At 35.2% G+C, this 22,896-nt stretch overlaps 1 protein-coding gene across 1 annotated transcript; it reads right to left on the bottom strand.

Annotated features, from left to right (window-relative positions):
• Positions 1 to 2,346: 2,346 nt before the first annotated feature.
• Positions 2,347 to 21,677, bottom strand: LOC111140723 (telomere repeat binding bouquet formation protein 2). Its single transcript, XM_022492937.1, has 7 exons — positions 21,614 to 21,677; positions 21,418 to 21,499; positions 20,524 to 20,663; positions 18,612 to 18,673; positions 15,175 to 15,260; positions 8,403 to 8,491; positions 2,347 to 2,672 (listed from the first exon to the last, which is right to left on the bottom strand). The coding sequence occupies exons 1-7, from the start codon at positions 21,675 to 21,677 to the stop codon at positions 2,530 to 2,532; spliced, it is 666 nt and encodes a 221-aa protein (XP_022348645.1). The 3' UTR covers positions 2,347 to 2,529.
• Positions 21,678 to 22,896: the final 1,219 nt, after the last annotated feature.

Raw genomic sequence — 22,896 nt, 5'->3', positions numbered from 1 at the left:
TCTACATGTTTCCAACATCACAAATCTGTCAATACTTTACAGGTGTAAAGAACTAGTATCTTCCACACAATTCTTTCCCATACAATAAGGTCAGTGGCCTGTCCTTAAGCCTCAATTCAAATTACTCTAGCAGCAAGAGACATGAAAATATACTGCCTTAAACAAAACAAAAGTTTATTTCTCTGTCACTTAAAGTCAGCCCAGGGCTGAGATGGCAGATATCTCTCCAATGACCTCTGGATCCCAGGCTCCTGTCACAGGTCCCAGGCACAGTCTACTGCTCTGTCAACCATAGGGTATAGTTCTTGCTGTTACAGTTCATCCAAGCAACAAGATGAAAGAAACAGAAAGAGCAGGGGTGGAAGGAAAGGGGACCAAGTGTATGTGCCAAAGGTCTTTAAGAAAAGTTCCCAGATGCCCTTTCTGCTGTGCATTGATTGACCAAAACATTGTGATAGAGCCATACTTAACTTCAAGTGAGACTGAGAATATGGTCTTTATCCCAGGTACCATGTGTCCAGGTAGAAATTAGGGGTTTTATCATCATGAAAGAAAGGGAAACACACATTCAGAAAACTCATAGACTCTCCCAGTAACTCGTAATTTATCTGTCACAAAACCCCACCAAAATCTAGAGAAAAATAATCTGGTCACAAAGGATGAAAGAAGTAAGATGAACTAAGAACTATACACTAAATTAAGCAGTATGAGGAATAACTATGCTTAATAGTGAAAAGCATCAGAGGAGACATGTTTGCAAAAGGCTAGAGAAATAACCAAAAGTTCTAAAATGGGGAGAGCATTTTTATAAGATGGGAGCCAGAGGCAATATCAGTCAGATATACTAGGCAAATAAAAAGTCGCTTAAATGAACAATAAGTAAAATCTCACTTCATTTCAGGTCCCATTAAGACCATCAATTTTTATCAAAACACTTTATTTTTGCCTCTTTTATTTGTTCATATGTTTCCAATTCCAAAGGGCTTACATTATCAACTGATTTTTATTTTTATTTTTTTTGCTTCTGGTACTATTTCAAGGATATGCATTGTATCTAGTCTTCCCTATACTCCTAAAGATGTAATTAATTTCCCTTAGAAATCACTGTGGTTGTAGTTTTTTTATTTACTATATTAACACTATCAGAAAAAATATTGAACATTCCCAGAAATCACAACTTAATGTAAATTTACTTAGTCCTTTTAATCATTAATTTGAGATCCACAGACAGGCTTGGTTTCTATGTAAGAAACAATGTGACTGAGATAAAGTGTTCAGGAGAGATAACATTTAATATGTTTCAGGAAAAGGTTATTAACATTTAGTTTAGTGGGGTTTTTTTGTTTTGTTTTGTTTTAGTTTACAAGTTCAGAAGAGTTAATTATAAATACAAATATAAATAAGGAAAAGTTACCATAAGGGGAAAATAGAATTTTCAAATGATGCTGAGATTACCATAATATGCTGTATAATGAAATTTGAATCATGGGAGAAAGGAAAGGTCAGAGCCCACATATGCCCAAATGATCCAAACACTTTTAAAAAGTGCATTTTCTTTAGATAATTCTGCAGCTGGTATGCACTTCCTAGGAGAAAGTACAGTTTTAAAAAGATGATAGCCTCACAAAAAATATATCATATATATAAAGTAATAAATCCACCAGATTCTATATAGCACGACCATATGTATAAAAATAAGAAGTTGCTGTCTTGAAATCATTATTTAAAAAATAAGCCAAGCATTTTGGCTGGTTTCTGGTCCCTTTTGCAGATCTGCTGTCAGTTACATCTGAAACAGGCTACAGCACGTATCGCGTGAGACAGTGGGAGGAACTGACTAGGAAAATCAAGACAGTCATGTTCTAGTCTTTATTTGGCCCCTAGTTAGTCACTCTAGGCAGGACACACTCTCAAGGCCTTCACTTCCTCATTATTCTCTAAGGTTCTTTCCAGCACCGTGATTCTAAGGTGACTTGAGGGTCTATTTCAGATGATATAGTATTGTATACATTAAATCACTTCTGGTACATGTTATCAGGAACTGTCCACACATGAAGTTCTGCATCATTAAAACTTTTTTCTCCATATTTCTCAAGATAGATACAGTAACTTAGAACTCAACAATAACATTTTAATTTTTTAAAATCAAAATAAGATGACCAGAATCATTAAACTTAGTATTCACAGCACTAAACCTAGAAAAACATATAATTAATAGAATGTTAAAGCCAAAAGACCATCTGACAGACTGAGACTTCTTATTAAGTGTTTTAAAGACAATTACTCCATAACAACTGCATACTCAGGATTTGTGGACATAACATTACAAGCTGGGGGGAAAAATCCAGCTCAAATGTCAAATCATGGAGCCAGAATGACTCTGAAATTCCGGAAGACACATTTTGAGAAAGAAACAGAATTCTCCCTCATTTCCCCATTCCCCTCTCCCAAAGGGGAGAATATAAAATTATGCACATCTTTGGTGAAATTTCAGAAAAAATAAATGCCTAGATATAAAGAAAATTTAACTTAACATTTTCTCTTCAATTTGTTTTTTATAGCAGACATGTTAATTTCATTTTGAACATGGTATGCCAAATATCCTGAGCTTCCAGGAATGAAGTCATGTAGCTCCCCAAGGAATTTCTTCATGGCATCAATTGATATATAACCTACAAAATAAAAAATACATATATTTGAAATCCTATCATGCTATCATACTGTTTTGAAGTATCTTTGATTTATTATAGTTAAGATTTCTAAAGAAAGTTTTTAGAAAAAAGTGAAAAGAAGAAATAATGCCAGTGAGAAGATTCTCTATGAAACTTGATAATTACCAGGGAACACCTCCTTCCCAACTCCCCACTCCCTGCAGCCATCTACCTCTTATTTTCTTTTATCTTTTTAAAAGATTTTATTTATTTATTTGAGGCAGAGAGAAAGACAGTAAGAGAGAGCACAAGAAGGGGGTGGGTCAGAGGGAGAAGCAGGCTCCTTGCTGAGCAGGGAGCCTGAAGCAGGACTCGATCTTGGGATTCCAGGATCAGGACCTGACCGAAGGCAGTCGCTCAACCAACTGAGCCACCCAGGCACCCTATTTATTTATTTTTAAAATTTTTATTTTTTTATTTAGAGAGAGTGTGTGAGCAGGGGAGGAGCAGAGGGAGAGGGAGACGGTCTCCAGCAGACTCCATGCTGAGCACAGAGCCTAAATTAGGGCTGGATCCCAGGACCTGAGATCATGACCTGAGCTAAAACTGAATTAATCAACTGAACCACCCAGGAGCCCCTTCTACCTCTTTTTAAAACACAAATATTTGATTATCCACTTTGACTACTGAGAGTGTAATGTCCAGGTTGAGGATAAAACATAAAGTACCTAGACCAAAATAACTGGAAAGTGTCTGGCTTAGAGTACAATAACTTAGAACTATCTATCCAATAGCTACTAACAACACAAACAGCTCATCTTCACTAGTAGAGCAGGACACACTTTCCTGCACTGCTAACACAGGGTTAGCATTCTATAATAAGAAATTAAGGAAAGGGGGGCCTGGGTGGCTAAGTTGGTTAAGTTGCCTTCAGCTCAGGTCATGATCCCAGGGTTTTGGGATTGAATCCCGAATCGGGCTCCCTGCTCTCTAAGGTGTGTGTTGGGGGGAGGTCTGCTTCTCTCTCTCCCTCTGGCCCTAACCCCTACCCCCATGCTCTCTTTCAGATAAATAAATAAAATCTTTTAAAAATAATAGATTAAGGGGCGCCTGGGTGGCTCAGTGGGTTAAGCCGCTGCCTTCGGCTCAGGTCATGATCTCAGGGTCCTGGGATCGAGCCCCGCATTGGGCTCTCTGCTCAGCAGGGAGCCTGCTTCCCCCTCTCTCTCTGCCTGCCTCTCTGCCTGCTTGTGATCTCTCTGTCAAATAAATAAATAAAATCTTTAAAAAAAAATAATAGATTAAGAATAATCAGTATTATTGCTTAGTCAACAAAGGTTATGAGTGTGATTAATTTTGATAACAGTAATCTGAAATTGATAAGAGTAGTAAAAAACCCATCTTAGAATGTGGAGAGCTTAAAAGCTTAAGGGCTCAATGACTTTAGGGCAACCCATTTAGGACCCCTCTCACTCGAAAGGGCTTTTTTCCCCTTTTTTTCTGTTCTTGCCTTCACTTAATAAACTTTTACTCACTTCAAAAAAAAAAAAAAGGGGACTCAATGGCTTGAAGCAATATTATCTTCACAGCAACTGCTTATCTGAGTGATTATATTTTATGAGTAATATATTTATAATTAATATTAAAACTGAGACCTAATTTAGAAGTCAATACTGTATGAGAAAAATTCTGGTAGAGCTCAAAGATGATTGATTTTAGAATAAAACCACCAACATGCGGTACACATGCATATAGTAGATTGCTTTTAATAATATATAATAAATTGACAGTTAATAAATTAACTATGAATTCACTAATATAAAACTGATTAGTGTCTTTAAAGATATTTTAATCATAATCATTTACTTTAGAAAATCTCTCGAACACTATTTCTATACTCCATATGGTTCACGATCTTTGCCTAATGACTAATTTTCTGTGTAAAATAAACTAGTAAAGGAAAATATTAACATTTAGTTAATTGCACTGTGTGAAGTTTCTAAAGGTATGTGTGAGGATAGGAATTTTTAAAATAATTTTTATAGTAATAAAAATATTCCTATAAGAAGGATAGGACATTTTTGCATCAGAAATGGATTATTTTTAGCAGTTTTGAAGTAATTAGGACTTCAGGCTGAAGTTCACTGACACTCAAACTAAACTAGCTTAATAGAAAGATTGCTGTGTCAAACAAACTGTGAGGAAGGCAGACATATTGCAGGGCCTCAGAAGTAACAGAGCTCACGGCTGTCTCTCATTGGTATCCAATTTTTCTCTGCGTGTTAATTTCAGTTCTTCTCTCTTGAGGCAAGTTGGCTTTTTTTACATGGTAGGAAACATGGACCCACAAGACTTCCAAGTTTTAGATCTAAAGAGCTATGGTCACCTGAATGAGAATGCTTTGACTGGCTGCATTCTATGTATAAAAATCTAGAGAAAGCTATGACTGGCCCAACTCAAATCAGTTATTCATTCCCAAGGCAAATGCTGGGGGTGAGGAGCAAGCTCATGTTTTAGGAAATGACTATTTCTGTGTATCAGATAAATTGAGGGGAAGAAAAGAAAGTTCCTAAGAAAGGTATTCTTGGTGGAGAATTCCATACATGTCTATGGTAACCAGCCTCCCAGATGGCCCTAAATGATCCCTATTTCCTGGTATTCACAAATTTGTGTAGTCACTAGAAGGAGAGTCTGTACTTAGGTTGGTCTGTATGACCAACAGCACATGGCAGAAGTGATTGTATGCCACTTCCAAGAGTAGGATAGAAAAAGAGACCAGTGGCTTCTGTCTTGGGTATGCTCTTTTCCCTTCTTGTATTTCTCACTCTGAGAAATGTTGTGAACAGCCTTATGGAGAGGCCCACTTGATGAGGAGTTTGGCCTTTGGCCCAAAATCAGCAAGGACCCAAAGCTTGCCAATAACCACATGAGTGAGCTTTGAAATGGATTTTCCAGTACCACTTGTCCCTGAGTAACTTCAGCCTAGCTGACAACTTGACTGCAACCTTAGGAGAGATTTTGAGACAGAGTATCTAATTAAGATGCTGTTGGATTCCTGGCCCTCAGAAACTATCAAGTAATAAATGTTCATTGTTTTAAGCTGCTAACTTTTAGAGCAATATGCTACACAGTGATAGGTAACTAATACAGTATCTATTATAAGTTCCCAAATTTTTAATTACCAGAACTTTTTGGTTTGAAAATTTTTGCCTGCAAGATATTTACAGTTACAAGTTATTTACAGTTATTTACTAATTTTTTTTAAAGATTTTATTTATTTGACAGACAGAGATCACAAGTAGGCAGTGAGGCAGGCAGAGAGAGAGAGAGAGAGGAGGAAGCAGGCTCCCTGCCGAGCAGAGAGCCGGATGTGGGACTCGATCCCAGGACCCTGAGATCATGACCTGAGCCGAAGGCAGAGGCTTTAACCCACTGAGCCACCCAGGCACCCTATTTACTAATTTTTTAAAAATTAGTCACACATGTAGCGGTCAATCAGAATTTCTTATCATGGGTGATAAGTAATGATATCAGACTAAAATAATTTAATTCCAGTCAAAAGCAAAAACTAACAAAAACGGACCAAAAAAAAAATCCCTTGATATTTTATGGGACATTTATGGGACATTTGGGACTATCTGAAGATATTTTTGGTTGTCACAACTTGGGACCACCAGTTCTAGGGTATAGTTCCAACTTGTATTTTCTACAACCTAAAATCTAATTAGTTCTATTTTAAGAAACTTAACATTCATTGAATTGAACCCAATCCATTTTGAGGAAGACACAGTCAAGTTATAGTCACAGAAGTTACTACCACTGCCTAAATTAGAACTGTCACTCACTATATTCCAACAAGAAGTTATTCCTTCCTATAAAGCAGATGGGCATGATTTAAAAAAAAAAAAAAAAAGGAAGTAGTTGTCATTTCACATCAAAACTAAAGCCAAAGAATCATCTCTAAAGCTTGAAACTTTCTTTCAAGAAAGTACAGTTTAAATTTTTAAAAAATTTTTTATAAAAATTTTAAAGTAGGGGCACCAGGTTGGCTCAGTCAGAAGAGCCATGCCTCTTGATCTCAGGGTCATGAGCTGGAGCCCAGTGTTGGGTGTGGAAGTTACTTAAAATAAATAGATAAACTTAAAAAAATAAAATCTTAATATAGAAATATAAGGAAAGAAAATAAAAAGATCAGAAAATTTTACTTTGGCTCTATCAAAATTAACAAAAGATTATCGCAGGTTGAAATTTTACTTTAAAAAATCTGACTAATGATTATTTTTATAGTTCTTTTTTAGTTTGTTTTTAATACAACACTTTCATGTCTTTTGAATAGTCAGCAATGAAAGAGAACAGTATTATTACATGTCCAAATCTAAGGATTTGTCTTTATTATACGGCTGATTTTAACACTTAACATTGATTTTTAAAATATGCTATCAAACACTTGGTAAATCCAAATGAACATGAGACATTTAGAATCTGGTGATAAAGTTGCCTGAAACAAAATCAATATCAGTAATAGGCCACAACCGTGGTTTAAGGGGTACCTACATTTTATCTGAATGTTTAGGCCTAGGGATAAATTAGGGTAGCAATCACTGCTCCCGATATTAGAACTTAAGTATTTCTACTTAGTTCATTGTCCTTTGCAGGCCACGATTGCTCCTAAGAACCCCAGAACTGACTTCTCTGCTGTCAAAGCTAGGTAACAGACACAGCCTCAGAAGACACATTAAAAGTTCTTTTTAAAGTGCTTTTCTAGGGCACCTGGGTGGCTCAGTGGGTTAAGCCTCTGCCTTGGGCTCAGGTCATGATCTCAGGGTCCTGGGACTGAGCCCCACATTAGGCTCATTCTCTCTGCCTGCCTACTTGTGATCTCTCTCTCTCTGTCAAATAAATAAATAAAATATTTAAAAAACAATAATGATAAAGTGCTTTTCTAAAGGCTATGAACAGAAGAAAAAAAATAATGAAACAAATGGCTCAACCAAATGTAAGAAGGAATAGTACTATGAGAGAAGATATAAGAATTTGTGGACTAGTTGCAAGAGTTAGTTTTGACACTGATAAAGAGAATGTGATAAATATACAAATGATTTTTAATAATGAAATTTCAAAAACCTATACTTCTAAGTTGCTGTGTTTGAAACACGATATTTTAAAAAACAATCCGTGACCCTACTGAATACTACCCAGATCAAAGTATATAAATACCGACCTCACTTACCACTGTCCAAATCCCAATGGCCAGTGTCATCTGGTTCCCATGGTTCCACCCCCTCATGTCAGCCTTAGTAAGCAGTCTTTCTACATGTCAGGTACTAGAAAACCCAAATATAGAGTCCAGGTACACCTGTGAACCTCTTTAAATTTTATGCAAAGTTGGTGTGTTATGTTTGTATGTGTGTATGCTAGGGAAGGGGGTCTATGTTTCGTCAGATTCTCAGAGAAAACTATGATTAGAGATGTCCATATAATTTATCTTCCAAATTGGGACACCCGAGAGAAAAAACTGATCCCAGGACAACAGACATAAACTGGGACTGTCTTGTGTACACAAGGATGTGTATTCACGCTACCAAAAGACAAATGTTTTAACAGAAAACATGGGACCTATCTCTAGGTCAGTTCTGCAGATTTATTTAATGCATTGTTGTACATTGGGTATTTAATGATTTATTATACAAAATAGTCTTTTGTTTCTTCCCTACTTGGGTTTTCTCTAAATTTTATTTTATTTTAAATTACCTGTTACCATGTTGTTCACAGGATAATTCTGAAGAGGGAAGTACATCTGCTTTTCTGTAACTGGAGTCCTTATAAAATGCTTTTCTGTGCTATAAAATCAAACATACAGATAGTCTTATTTATATTTACTTTTCCCTGAGAAATTATTCCAGACAATATATATACAGTAATCTATTTGTTTTTGAGCAGACTTCAATCTTATTGGGTGAAAATGTTAAGTGTAGACTTCTTTTGTGCTTCTAAGTAATACAAGTTCCCATATAGATATTTTCGGCTTTCTTGGCCACTTCACAAAACATATTTTTTGTGTATATAGAGGCATAAGTCTTTTCAGTATTCTTAAAAGCAAAATAATTCAATAATATTTTATAATTAGATAATATATATGTATGTATATATATATATATACATACATATATATAAAATCTTAAATATGCCAAAGAAAGTATTGTGGGGTTTATTTGAAATAATTATAGCATTTTTTGTTATTCAGTGTTTAAAGAATTAGAACTCTATTAACTAGTACTTCGATGCTTTAAATAAAAAATGAACTTTGGGGAAATCATGAGGTACACTAAGATTCTGAAGTGACTTCTGAGTTAAAAAGAAAAAAAGTTAAACTATTCTGAGTGTGGTTGTGTAGTATAATTAATTATATTCTCACTTTTAAGAGCTAAGTAGTTTTCAACTAAAATATTCTGTTTTCTAACTGTGCCAAGTAATAATATTTACTGTATTTAGACTACATATAACCAATAGATAATACAATTATATGAAAATAAAAACCTCAATAATAAAGTTGGGGTCATCCTTAATTTATTATTTTCCTTAAAAAATCTAAAATTATACTTAGTGAAAGTAAAGCTTTATTTTCAATTTGTTTAAAAATTAGATTTCATCTGAACTCTTTTTTTTTAAAGATTTTTTTTGAGAGCAGGTGAGAGAGAGAGAGAGAGAGCGCGCATGAGCTGGGGGAGGGGCAGAGCGAGAAGCAGAATTCCCAAAGAGCTGGGAGCCTGATGTGGGACTTGATCCCAGGACTTGGGATCATGACCTGATCCAAAGGCAGATGCTTAACTGACTGAGCCACCCAGGTACCCTGAACTCTTACAAAAGAAATGACAGCTCAGTTAGGATAAGATCCTTCAAACAAAGCAAAATAATGTTCCCAGAAGAGTCAGGGACTATAAAAGGATAACCATTATTGTTATTTAGTATGGCTTTAGAATTTCTGGCTAAGCAATGAGATGGGGGAGGGTAGAGAAGGAAATGGAAAAGACATCTAGTAAAAAGGAAGAAGCAATCTTTCATATTAACAAATGATATGATTGTACACCCTGAAAAGCCAAGAGAATCACTGAAATATTTCTAGAATCTTAAAGATTCCAAGTGGGTAGTTATAAGACAAATATCCCCAAATCAATAACTTTCCTATATAATAGCAATAATTAATAAAAATAAAATGGAAAAAATGAACCAATCCACAACAGCAACAAAATTCATAAAAATCTAGAAATAACCATAACAAGATATTTGTCATTCTATATGCAGAAAAATGGGAAAATTTATTGGAATATAGAAAAGGAAAATAAAGAAAAACAAAAAACATTCTCCTGCAGAGGAATATAAAAAATTATAAAGTTATCAGTTCTTCTTAAAATTTAACATAATTCTCAGGGCGCCTGGGTGGCTCAGTGGGTTAAAGCCTCTGCCTTCAGCTCAGGTCATGATCTGGGAGTTCTGGGATTGAGCCCTGCATAGGGCTCTCTGCTCAGCAGGGAGCCTGCTTCCTCCTCTCTCTCTGCCTGCCTCTCTGCCTAGTTGTGATCTCCCTCTGTCAAATAAATAAAATCTTTAAAAAAAAATTTTAACATAATTCTCAACAGGGATTTTAGAGCTTAAGAAAAAAATAATTCTAAAATTTACCTGAACAACAACATGTTAGAATATCTAATAAGAGGCAGACCAAATTTATAATAGAATGGAAAAAAAAACTAGCAATAATCTTAAAAGACATATAAAATTTATATGAAGAAAATATGAAAATGTTCCTCAAGGGCCACAAAAGAAAATTCGAACAAGTGGGGAAAAAATACCATTTTCTCAGATAAGAAGATTCAGTATCAGAGATAGTCTCCCTAAGTTAATCTATATATTTTTTGTAATGTTATTAGAAGTAACAATAGTAACTTTTGAAAAATATATGAACAAGGTGGCTCTAAAATTCAGACAGAAAAACAAACCAGCAAGAAGTTAATAACTAAGAAAATTTGAAAAAGAGTAAAGAGGAAAACTAGCACTAGATATTAAATCGTATTATAAAGAACTAAAACAGAGTCATATGTATGGCAAATGAATGGAATATAAAAATATAAAATGCAGAAACAGACCCAAATCCTTATAGGGATCTAACCCTATGATAAAGGTGGCATTTTAAGGCAGGTTAGGGGAGGGGAAGATAAATTATTTAATCAATAGCCACAAGTAGTTAGGTATCTGGAGGAAAGGAAAAAAAAGTGGATCCCCACCTCACTTATTACACAAAGACATATTCCAAATGTGTTACAAATTTAAATTGAAAAATAAGTAATTAAGGAGAAACCAAAGCAAAAAATAATAATAATAATCTTAAGAGAAGGAAGACTTCCCTAAGTACAACACAAAACCTGAAAGCCATTTTAAAAAAAAGTTAATAAGCATTAATGTATATAGTAAAATATATTTGCATGACAAACCCAGCATTTTTTTTAAGATTTTTTATTTATTTATTTGACAGAGAGATCACAAGTAGGCAGAGAGGAAGGCAGAGAAAGAAGGGGAAACAGGCTGCCCGCCAAGCAGAGAGCCCAATGTGGGGCTCGATCCCAGGACCCTGAGATCATGACCTGAGCCTAAAACAGAAGCTTAACCTACTGAACCACCCAGGCGCCCCAAACCTAGCATTTTTTAAAGTCAAAAGACAATAGGCTAAGGATTAATTCTAACTTATTTCACAATGAAGCAATTCTCCTAAAATGTGAAGTGTTCTTATCAAAAAATAAAAGCAAAACTCAATCAATAGAAAAATGTGCAAAGGATATGAACAAACAGTTCACAGAAACGAAGATATAAGCGGTTCTCAAACAACTAAAGACACACAACCTTGTTCATAATAATAACAATTCAAACAAAACGAGACTAAGATACCATTTTATACCTATTAGATTAACAAAGACCAAAATACATGATAGTACTCTGTGTTGGGGTAGGTATCGTAAAATAAGATGACTAACCATCCCAGTTTACCCTAGATTAAGGGATTTCTCAGGACATGGGACTTTTCAGTGTTAAAATCAGGACAGTTCTAAGCAAACCTGGATGTTTGGTTCCCCTAGCTGGAAAAGGCACTTTTACACACAACCAGTAGGAGCATAAATTGATTTAACCTGTATGGAAGGCAATTTGGTAAGACTTATCAAGGATACAAATCTACATGCCTTTTGACCTCCTAAGAATTACCCTACAGACACCTAAAAAGTTACATTACATAATCAGTCACTGAAGCATTGTTTTAAACAGCAAATTAGAAATTACCTAAAAGTCCATTAAAAAAAAGCAACTAGAGGGGAGCCTGGGCACCTGGGCGGCTCAGTGGGTTAAGCCTCTGTCTTTGTTCAGGTCATAATCCTGAGATAGAGCCTTGCATGGGCTCTCTGCTCAGCAGGGAGCCTGCTTCCCTCCCCCCTCAAACCTCTGCCTGCCTCTCTGCCTACTTGTGATCTCTCTCTGTCAAATAAATAAATAAAATCTTTTAAAAAATAATCAACTAGTTAAGTAAATTATGATAAATCCACATAGGAACACTATACAGTATAAAAATGAAAAAGCTCTTTATGTAATAATATGGAGTGATCTCCAAGGTAAATTAATGAGTGAAAAAAGGCAAGGGACTGAACAGGGCTTATAGTCTGTCACCATTTGTTAAGAAAAAAGAGAAATGAAAATACTTACATGAATTTGCTAGTATATGTACATATAAGAAATGATAATATTGGTTGTTTCTGGGAGAGAAACTGGCTCACTAGGGACCAGTATTTTCATAATACCCTCTTTTGTATGTGTTGGATTTTGATAAATTAAAATTTGAAAATGAAAAATAATATGTAGGCATGAAGAACTAAAGAAAAGATTTTTAAAAGGAGAGTAATGGGGGCACCTGGGTGGCTCAGTTAAAGCCTCTGCCTTCGACTCAGGTCACGATCTCAGGGTCCTGGGATGGGGCATCTCAGGGTCCTGGGATCAAGCCCTGCATCAGGCTTTCTGCTCAGCAGGGAGCCTGCTTCCCCCTCTCTCTCTGCCTGCCTCTCTGCGTACTTGTGATCTTTGTCTGTCAAATAAATAAATAAAATCTTAAAAAATAAATAAAAAATAAATAAAAGGAGAATAATGAGTTTGAGACTTGCCTTGTCAGGTATTAAAATACATAAATGAAGTTTTATAATTTAAAATGAAATGTGACAAATTCGCAAAAGGATAATATAGCTATTATATGAAGATGCCAGACAAATTGATAAGACAAATAATAAGACCCCCAGTAAAAAGGGGAGAAAGGATAAAAACCACAGGAAAGAAATATAAAATGCTAATAAATTCAGAAAGTTTCAAAGCCATTAGAAATTAAAGAAAAATGCACATTAAAACAAGATGTATTTGTATAAAACTAGTAAGAAATGTACTAATGTTGATGGCGGTTATCTCTAAGTGGTGGAGTTGCTTATAATTTAAAATTGCTTTTTTTCAATTTTGAAAAATTACATGCATTATGTTTATAACAATAATTAAATTCATGCAATTTTCAGAAGATTTGGGGAACATACTGGAAAGCAGGAAAAGCATTGTAATTAAGAGTTTGGATTCTGGATCAGCTAGACTTAGCTTCAAATTCAGCTTCACTATGTAAGTAATATTGGGTGACATTTAGCACTCTGAACCTGTTTCCTCAATTGTGAAATGGGACTGATAGCATTTATCTCTTACAAAGTTATGAGAATCAAATGAACTGATAAGCTCACAAGTGCCACACATTTAGCAAGTGTTTAATAACTGGTTCATTACCTACTGTTCAATACCATTAGTAGTATGCCAACAAATCAAATGTTTCCTGAGTAAGGGCGAAGTATATTTTATCTATGTTCACACTGCATCCTCTGGTGGTTCTATAAAGTAAAGGTTCTAGGTTAGACACCTACTAAGGTATCTATTCATCCTTCTTCCATTGTTATTGTCATTGGATTGGACATACTTTCCCCAAATTAGTAAGTCCCCTTTGTATCCTAAACTACTTTTTGTTAGGTGTTTTTCCATGTGCATATTTTTCTTTTGACTTAGTTTATGGTGTTTTTATTGCCATGTACAAGTTTAAAATATTTTTGATAGTCACACTTACCAATCTTTTCCTTGATGGCATCCGTGTTTTGCAGGGCAACTATTTCCTAAAGAAGTTATATATCTTATATCTTTCCTAGTCAAGTGAATCACTGGGAGTTACTTTTTATTTTTTATTTCCCAGCCTTTTCTTACAAGGTCACTTAGGATTATTATTCTTTCCTCTATTAAGAATATCTTCAATAAGATATTCTTCTATTAAGAATATCTCTATTAAGAACATCTCTATTAAGAATATCTTCATGGTCTTACCTCTTCCATTCTTATTTTCCTTCCTCTCTTTACCAGTTTCTTATCTCAAAAAAAAGCATAGCCTTTTTTTACTATGTTCAAAGGAGTAAGTTCAAAGGAGTGCTATACACAGAGATCCCAAGACTTAAAATATGGATTCTCTAACTTAATTGGTAGAATATCTAGAAGTCACAGGACCATGAAACAATAGTTTACTAAACTTAATTAAATACACAACTTTGTGTAAATTAGATAACAACTAACTTCAAATTATAACAACCAAATAGTAGGTACAAGAGATATAAGTAAAAAATGAAGAAAAACTTAAAATTGAAGACACTATATAATGTAACCACATTAATTTTTTTTTCTTGGATGATTGGAGGTTTATTTATCACCGGTGGGCTCAGAGGAGACTGTTCTCCAAAGGTCTGAGCTAACCCTTTAATTTTTATATTGAAAAGAGACACTACTATTTGATCATTTTTATTTCTGCAGCTAAATGCCAGACCTTCGAATAGCCAGTAATCTCTATCAGTATTTGGAAACCAGGGAACCAGAAAATATGGAATTAGGACTGGATAATAAATAAGCCTGAAACAAAGGGGGCCTCTCAGAGATTGGCTCCAACATAATGGTAAATCCATGATTGTCTGTCTTTTTAAAATTAATTTCTTAAACCAAAGTAACCACATTATAAACAATTTAGAAAGGAAAGGGGAAAATCACTCAGAACTTCCGATCCTAATAAAATTACTGCTCATATTTTATATATCTCCTTACTCAAAAAATTAAAAAATAATGTAACAGTAATACAATATACATAAATTCTTATTTTTTCTTTTGCAAGGATAGTCCATCATAGTGGTTGGCTCTGGAATTACACTGACCCAGTTCAAATCCAACTTCTCTCCACTTAATAATATAAGTTTGTATGACTTTCAGCAAATTAACCTGTCTAATCCTAGATCTCTTTTGCTGTAAAATGGCAGTGGTGATAATGATAATATCAATTGTGTAAGAAGACTGTGAAAATTAAATGAGAGAAACACTTATAGTTAGTGTTTGAAGATCCCTACATTGAATTGAATATCAAAGAAATGTATGAATTCAATACCTTTTGGATAATTCTTTTTCTTGATCTGTTGCTAGTTCACTGCTTTCCCTAAGGACTTTTATTTCATTTGGTATTACTTCATCATGCTGTGGATAGCAAAAGAAATCACATTTTTTAAAATGAGCACATCAATGACCCAATCAAATAGTTTTTAAAAAAGCAAAAAAGTAAATTGACAATATGTATCAAGAGTCATAAAAATATTTATACACTTAGGCATATTCAATCTAGTGCGTTGGCAAAAACTTACAAAACTTTGCACACACACACAATTATACTATCTGCTTTTAGGGCTATGTAATGAAGACTATGTATTTTTTAAATATCAGGTCTGATTGTATTAGATCGTAAAACTTTGACTAATTTTATTCTCTTTTCAATTTTTTACATTTTCCCTAATGTGGCCATATTACTTTTTAGTTTTTAAAAGATAAGGAAAAAAAATGTTTATTAACTTAAACTGTCTTAAAAATCCTTGACTTGAGGGGCGCCTGGGTGGCTCAGTGGGTTAAGCCTCTGCCTTCGGCTCAGGTCATGATCTCAGGGTCCGGGATTGAGCCCTGCATCAGGCTCTTTGCTCGGAGGGGAGCCCGCTTCCCCCTCTCTCTCTGCCTGCCTCTCTGCCTACTTGTGATCTCTCTCTCTCTGTCAAATAAATAAATAAAATCTTAAAAAAAAAAATCCTTGACTTGAAAATTCCCAGACTCCCTTCCTTGACTTACAAATCAAAAGTATGAAGTAAACTGAACAAATCATATTTCCCCTCCAAAACTAAAATGGAGGGGCACCTGGGTGGCTCAGTCATTAAGTGTCTGCCTTCGGCCCAGGTCATGCATGATCTCAGGGTCCTGGGATGGAGCCCCATGTCCGACTCTGCTCTGTAGGGAATCTGCTTCTCCCTCTCACTCTCACTCTTCCTCTCTGCTCTCTCTCTCTCTCTCTCTCTCTCTATGCTCTTCCTCTCTCTCTAATAAATACATAAAATTTTTAAAAATTTAAAATTTAAATAAAATTTAAAATTTAAAAAAAATTAAAAATTAAAGAAAAATTTAAAATTTTAAAAAACCCACAAAATTAAAATGGTGTCTTAGGCTATGGAGTTAAGAAAGAGTAAAATGTGTATAAAGCTTTTCAAAAAGATTATGTGAAAGTGACTCAGGTACTGGTACTTGTCACATAATATAATTACTTAATATGCCATTAGGAAATTTCTCTGTTTAGATCACAAATCCACTCCAAACAATAATAATGTTCCTCAAATTACTTACCAGATTTACCCTTGTTGTTGCCATTCAATGAAGTCCTTTCTACTTACATATTCTATGGTTACATTATTATAATTGGCTAATCTCAATCATTATTTTGAAAGAACTAACAAAATCGTTTATCATAAAAATCACATAATTTCTAGAGTCAGTCATCACTACAGGCATGTTCCACTAATTTTTTTTCCCTTTTTTTAAATTAACATATAATGTATTATTTGACCCAGGAGTACAGGTCTGTGAATCATCAGGCTTACTCTACTAATTTTTTTCATAGAAAAAATAATGGATTGGGTTGGAGCTGAGAAAATTTGATTCCATTTTGCTAATGCCTAGCATGTGAACTAAAACAGGTTTTTACCTTCTCTTTACCTTGGTTCTCTCAGTTTCAGAACTGAGTGATTAATTAATGGGCTTTAAGGAGCTTTTTAGCTCTAAAGTTCTGCATACTCAATAATTATTGTTAAATAACAACCATTCAGTCACCACTCACATTCCTGAAAACACTATCACAAGCCAAGGATTAGATATTATGGTCCTCGGTACAACACAGCCAAAGATACTAAAACAACTATGATTTTCAGATGATGACAACTTGAGAAAAAAAAAACAAACTAATGAAAGAAATACAAAATGTATAAGTTAATTGCTTGGCTTCAGACATAGAAGATTTTCTCCCTAAGTGTTTATTCTGAAAATTTTCAAACTCTGAAATGTTAGAGAATAATACAGTAAGTACTATATAGCTTTCACCTGATTCTTAACGTGTCAACATTTTTATTACTCTGCATGCCTTCTCTCATTTTTTATTTTTTGCTGGACCATTTGAAAAGATTTGCAGATATTATGACATTTTACTCCTTAATCTTTAGCTTGCATTTTCTTTAAAGAGCATTCTTTTATCTTTATAACACTACCATCACAATTAAGAAAATTAACATTAATTTAATCTCACCTAATAATCCATATTTAAATTTTCCCAATTGTTCTCAACATGTCTTTTTTACTTTCTATTTTTAAAATGTCCAGAATCCTATCAAGGTTTAATATATCATATTTGGTTGTTATGTCTCTTAATCTAGAACAGTATTCCTGCTTTTTTTTGTTTTTTATTTTTTATGATGTTTTAAAGAGTCTAGTGTGATATGTCTCACATCCTGGAACTGTCTGAGTGTTAATTAGGTTAAACATTTTGAACAAGAACACTATATAGATAACACTGTATGCTTTCTACTATATCACATCCAGCTGAACATAATGAGAGGTTATTCCAATTTTTGGTGATGCTAAATTTGACCAGTTGGCTAAGATGGTGTCTGCCAGATCTCCCTACTGTGAAGGTATATTGCTTACCTTTGTAACTAATAGGTAACCTGTGGGGTGATAATTTGAGAACATGGTTTTAACACCCAATAATGACTCTTCCTAAATCAGTTATTTTATTGGGGGTGGTAAAATAGGGTTTTCTATTTAATTGCTATTTTATAAGGAAAATTTCCCTTACTCCACCTTTCCTTTCCTTCCTTCCAACCCTCCTTCTTGCCTTCCTTTCTTTCTTCTTCTCATCTCTTTTCCTTCCTTCCTGCTGTTCTTTCTTTCTGCTTTTGGAGTATCACTGTTGAATCATGGATTCTTTTAAATTTAATGCATTATTCATTACTTATTCATACTAGTCATTCTTTTTGATGCTCAAATTATCTCAAATTTAGCTACTGCATAAAGATTTTGAAGTAAATCAAAAGCATTGACAAATTTGAGGCAGAACAGCAGAAGCTATAAAACAGTCAATTTCCAGTATTGTACACATTTATTGAGGGGTATTATTCAAAACATTTAACAAATGACACAACACAGGAATTAGTAAATCAGAATCTATGCTGGCAGTAAAAAAACTGGTAAATACTGTGAACCTATTATTCCCCTAATTAATGATAAAAGCAAATTTTCAAGTTTTTTACATGAATAATTTTATTCATACAAAAATATCTCAAATATGTCAGTGTACTAGTGTGAAATCAATGTCAGAGTACATAATATTCAATAAAAGCATGCCCTTTAAATTCCATAACTGGGATCACTGGTGTTAACATGTCACAAATAAGCATTTTTCAGATTACATTGCTTTCAAAAATTTTTGAAACTGGAGATTCTAACCAAATAATTTACTCTTACCTTCTCTCTCTGAATATGTTGGTCTTGTTCCCAAATAAAACTACCAAGTTTTCTTCTTATTTCTGTGGTAAGAAAAACAAATCCAATACTATTTTTTTAAAGTAATTTTGTAGAATTTTCTGAAGTTTACCTGAAGTCTGAAATTTCTAGGCCAGCGTTATTCCACTTGCATCAAACTCACCTAAGATACTTGTTTAAAACACAGATTCTTACTGAATTAGAAGACTGAGGAGGAACTCAGGAATTTGCATTTCTGACAACCACCCCAGATGATTCCAAAGCATTATGAAAATAACTATTATAAATTTTTTCTGCTGGAATTTATGCCTTCATTAGATATCTGTGTCTTCAGGCCAACCATCAAAATAAAATAGGCCAACCAGTCAAAATAAAAGGCATAAAATTCCTAAATTTGTAGAGTAGAGGTCCTCAAGAATTCAGTAATTTGGTAAAAGAAGAGTGGAAGAGGAACATGTCTAGTGGGCATAGTAGTATAGGAATTCTAAGAATGCTCAGCATATCAAAGGAATATGTCATCATCCTTAATAATCTCAAAAGCTTCCACAGTAGCCTACTTGAGGACAAAAAGGTAACACTCCTCTAGACCTATGTTGTCCAATATAGGAACCACTGGACTAGCTATATATGAGCACCATATTGAAGTGTGGCTAGTCCAAAGTGAGATGTGCTATGAGTGTAAAATAAACACTAGATTTCAAAGATTTAGCATCAAAAAAAGAATGTAAATATCTCAATAATTTTTATGTTGGTTATATACTGAAATGGCATTTTAGATATATTAGGTTAAATAAACTATATTCTTAAAATTAATTTTACCTAGGGATGCCTGGGTGGCTCAGTTGGTTAAGTGTTTAACTCTTGATTTCGGCTTAGTCAGGTCACGACGATCTCAGGGTCATGAAATCAAGTGGGGAGTCTACTTAAGATTGTTTCCTTCTCCCTTTGCCCCTCCCCTCCCCTGGGCGCTCTCTCTCTAAAAACAAACAAATCTTTAAAACATTAATTTCACCTATTTTTATCCACAGATTTCTTATTTATACTAGAAAATTTAAAATTAATATGTGGTTCATATTTGCATCTCACACTTCTACTAGACTCTACTGGTCTAGGTGGATAATAATGTATACTTTTTATTCTTATAAAGAACATGTTTTCATTTAAAACAGATCTGTTAAAATTTTATTTATTAATCTTATTTTTTTAAAGGTTTATTTATTTATTTTAGAGAGAAAGAGAGAGCACGCATATGTTGTGGGGTGAGGGAGGAACAGAGGGAGAGAGAGAGAGTCTTAAACAGACTCTGCACTGAGTGTGGAGACCCTAATGCAGGGCTTGAACTCACAACCCTGAGATCATGACTTGAGCCGAAATCAAGAGTCAAATGCTTAACCAACTGAGCCACCCAGGCACCCCAATGTATAAAAAATAATACAAATATATGGGTTCATTATTAAAACGAATCTTAAAATTTCATTATAATAATGAAGAGATTGAAAACTAGCAAATATTTATTAAATGTCCACATGTCAGACTACTTAATATATTATCTCATTTTATCCTCAAAACAACTTTTTAAAATTCTCAAAACTAGTAAATATTGGATCCTCACCAAGGAGCACTGGGAGGGCAAGATATGCTTTTTGTCTTATTCACTACTGAATCCCCAGCACCTGGGTTGAAACCTGACACACAAGAGTTCAGTGAATGTGTGAATGAGCAATAAACAAAGCTAGAATATACACCCAAGGCACTCTGATCCCGAGTCTATGATTTTCCACTTATATTAAATGATGCAAAACACAAAAATTTCTTATTGAGAATGAAGATCAACCAAGTTGGGAGACCTAGGTGGATCTGGCTAATAGAGATTGGATAAATGATTTTTGCTAACCTTCTTGCAAGCATGCAGGAGGAAGAATGAAATGACCTAAAGCCACCGAGTTTTTCATTTCAGCATTAGCTACTGCAGAGAGATAGTAGGCGTGAAAAACTGTAGCATTATCTTCTATGTAATCAAGGCTCTGATATATTCTAGGAGAAAGAAATGAAATATTTTAGGTTATAAAAGAAACAAGAATGTATTCAACCTTTCAAAAGAAAAGAATAACTGAGTGGAAGTAGGGATAATTATCTATAGGCAGTTAGGACAGTGGGGAATAAGGGAATGGGGAAAGGGCAGCCAGGGTGGTGATTAGATCTCTGCTTTGTAATGATAACGTGAAGGGGGATTGCCGGTGGGCAGATTGGAGGCAGAGTAACCTCTCTGAAAGCTAGTGTGATAGTCCAGCAAGAGGTAATAACCGTGTGTAGGAAGATAGTAGCAGTGAGCAAGAAGAACTTTTACATGGGTACATCATATATGTGTCCTAACGTTTGGCCACCGACTGATTAATGGGGGTGGGGTGATTATTCTCAAGAAACTACTAGCATTTTAAGTTTGAGAAGACAGGACCTGGTGCAGGTGTGAAGGGGCAATCAGGGGATTTGGTTGAAACATACTGAATGTGATGGCCTTCAAAGCGCCACGTAGAGCTGTGGGAGAGACAGCTAGAAGCCCAAGACTGGAACTCGGGAAGGCTCATGGACCAGGTAGGAGGCCATGTCATTGTGGCAGAAAGGAGAAGAGAAAGGTTGTTTATGTCCCTCCCCCCTTCCCATCTAGGGCTGAAAACTTGTTCCTTTCCAGTCTATTCCTATCATCAATATTTCTTAGTGACCGCGACTTCCATCTTCAGCTCCTGGATCATCAGGACCCGAGAGGCACGGCCAGGTGGCCTTCAGGTACCTCAGTGTGTCTGGGTGGGAGGCATCACAGCTGAACAAGAAGTCGGCGTCCTTTGGGTCATTGATGGAGCCCCCTTCGGCCACTGTGAAGGCAAGAGCACAAGGTAAGCCTATCAAGTACCCTGGGACAAAAGCCCCATGGAGAAAAGAGATGCTCTGCCCACCTCCTCACCCGCACCTTCCACCCAGCTGCATACCCCAGAACTGCCTCAGTTCTCGGCCGACGCTGCCACAGAACCAACCCCGCTGCCCTTGAAACATGGCGATCGGCTCGCACCCGGGGGGTGTGGGGGAGGGGGGCCTAATGGGGATCGCTAATTGGTCTGAGGTTCGAAACGAAGCTCGATGATTGGTTCTCAGAGTAATGGGCGGGAAAAGCCCGAAGCTAAAGGAAGAGGCGTCTGGTCACTACTGGCGAGCAACCGACGCGTGAGATTGTGAAGAAGCGGCTCAGCTTTCACCCCCGAGGTGGCGGAGAAGGGTCAGTCATGCTTGTGAGTGTTAAACCTTCAGTGTTAAAGTTATTGTGCTGATGTTACAGGCATAGCCACAGGTTCTGTGGCATCAGGTATTATTTTGAAGCCAAACTCATTTTATCATTTATAAATGTTTCAATTAGAATCTGTAAAAGATAACGACTTTTAGAAAGACAAAGCCACAATACCATTATCACACTTAAAAATAATAATTCTTTAATACAGTCAAATTGCACCAGTGTTGAAATTTCTGGTTTTTTCAAAATTATGCTTTGCTTTTCGTTTCCACCACCCACCACCTACCCCCCCCCCACATCAGTTTTGATAACCTATATTTTTCTGGTGTTGGGTCCATTTAATCTAAAATTTCAAAAATATTGATATAAAGGTGATAAAACATTTTATTATCCTTTTAAATGTCTGCAGGCTCTGTAACAATGGTTCCTTTTTCATTTCTGTTATTGGTTATTTGTACCATTTTATTTCTTGGTCTCACCACAGGTTTGTCAGTTTTATCAGTCTTTTCAAAGAATAAATTTCCGGCTTTGTTGATATTCTAATGTATTTTCTATATCATTAATTTTTGTCCTTGTAAGTTCCTTGGTTTTAAATTGCTGTTCTATTAATTTCTTGAAAGAGATGAGTGATTTTCATTCTGTTTTCTAATATGTGCATATGAGGCTATAAATTTTCTTGAAATTGTGTTTGCTTAAAAATTTCCAGGGGCGCCTGGGTGGCTCAAGGGGTTAAAGCCTCTGCCTTCGGCTCCGGTCATGATCCCAGAATCTTGGGATCCAGCCCTAAATGGGGCTCTCTGCTCAGCAGGGAGCCTGCTTCCCTTCCTCTCTCTCTGCCTGCTTGTGATCTCTGTCAAATAAATAAAATCTTTAAAAAAAATTTTCCAAACATGAGATTATGTAGTTAACTTGTTATTAATGATTTCTGTTTTAAATGCAGTAAGGTCGACGAATATGGCCTGTATGGTTATAATCTTTTAAAATGTG

The sequence above is a fragment of the Enhydra lutris genome, unplaced genomic scaffold (genome assembly GCF_002288905.1).
Source record: "Enhydra lutris kenyoni isolate GAN:26980312 unplaced genomic scaffold, ASM228890v2 scaffoldscaffold4, whole genome shotgun sequence".
In the NCBI taxonomy this organism is placed as follows: Eukaryota; Metazoa; Chordata; class Mammalia; order Carnivora; family Mustelidae; genus Enhydra; species Enhydra lutris.
The sequence above is the reverse complement of the archived record's forward strand: the minus strand, read 5'-3'. Positions and strand labels throughout refer to the sequence as shown.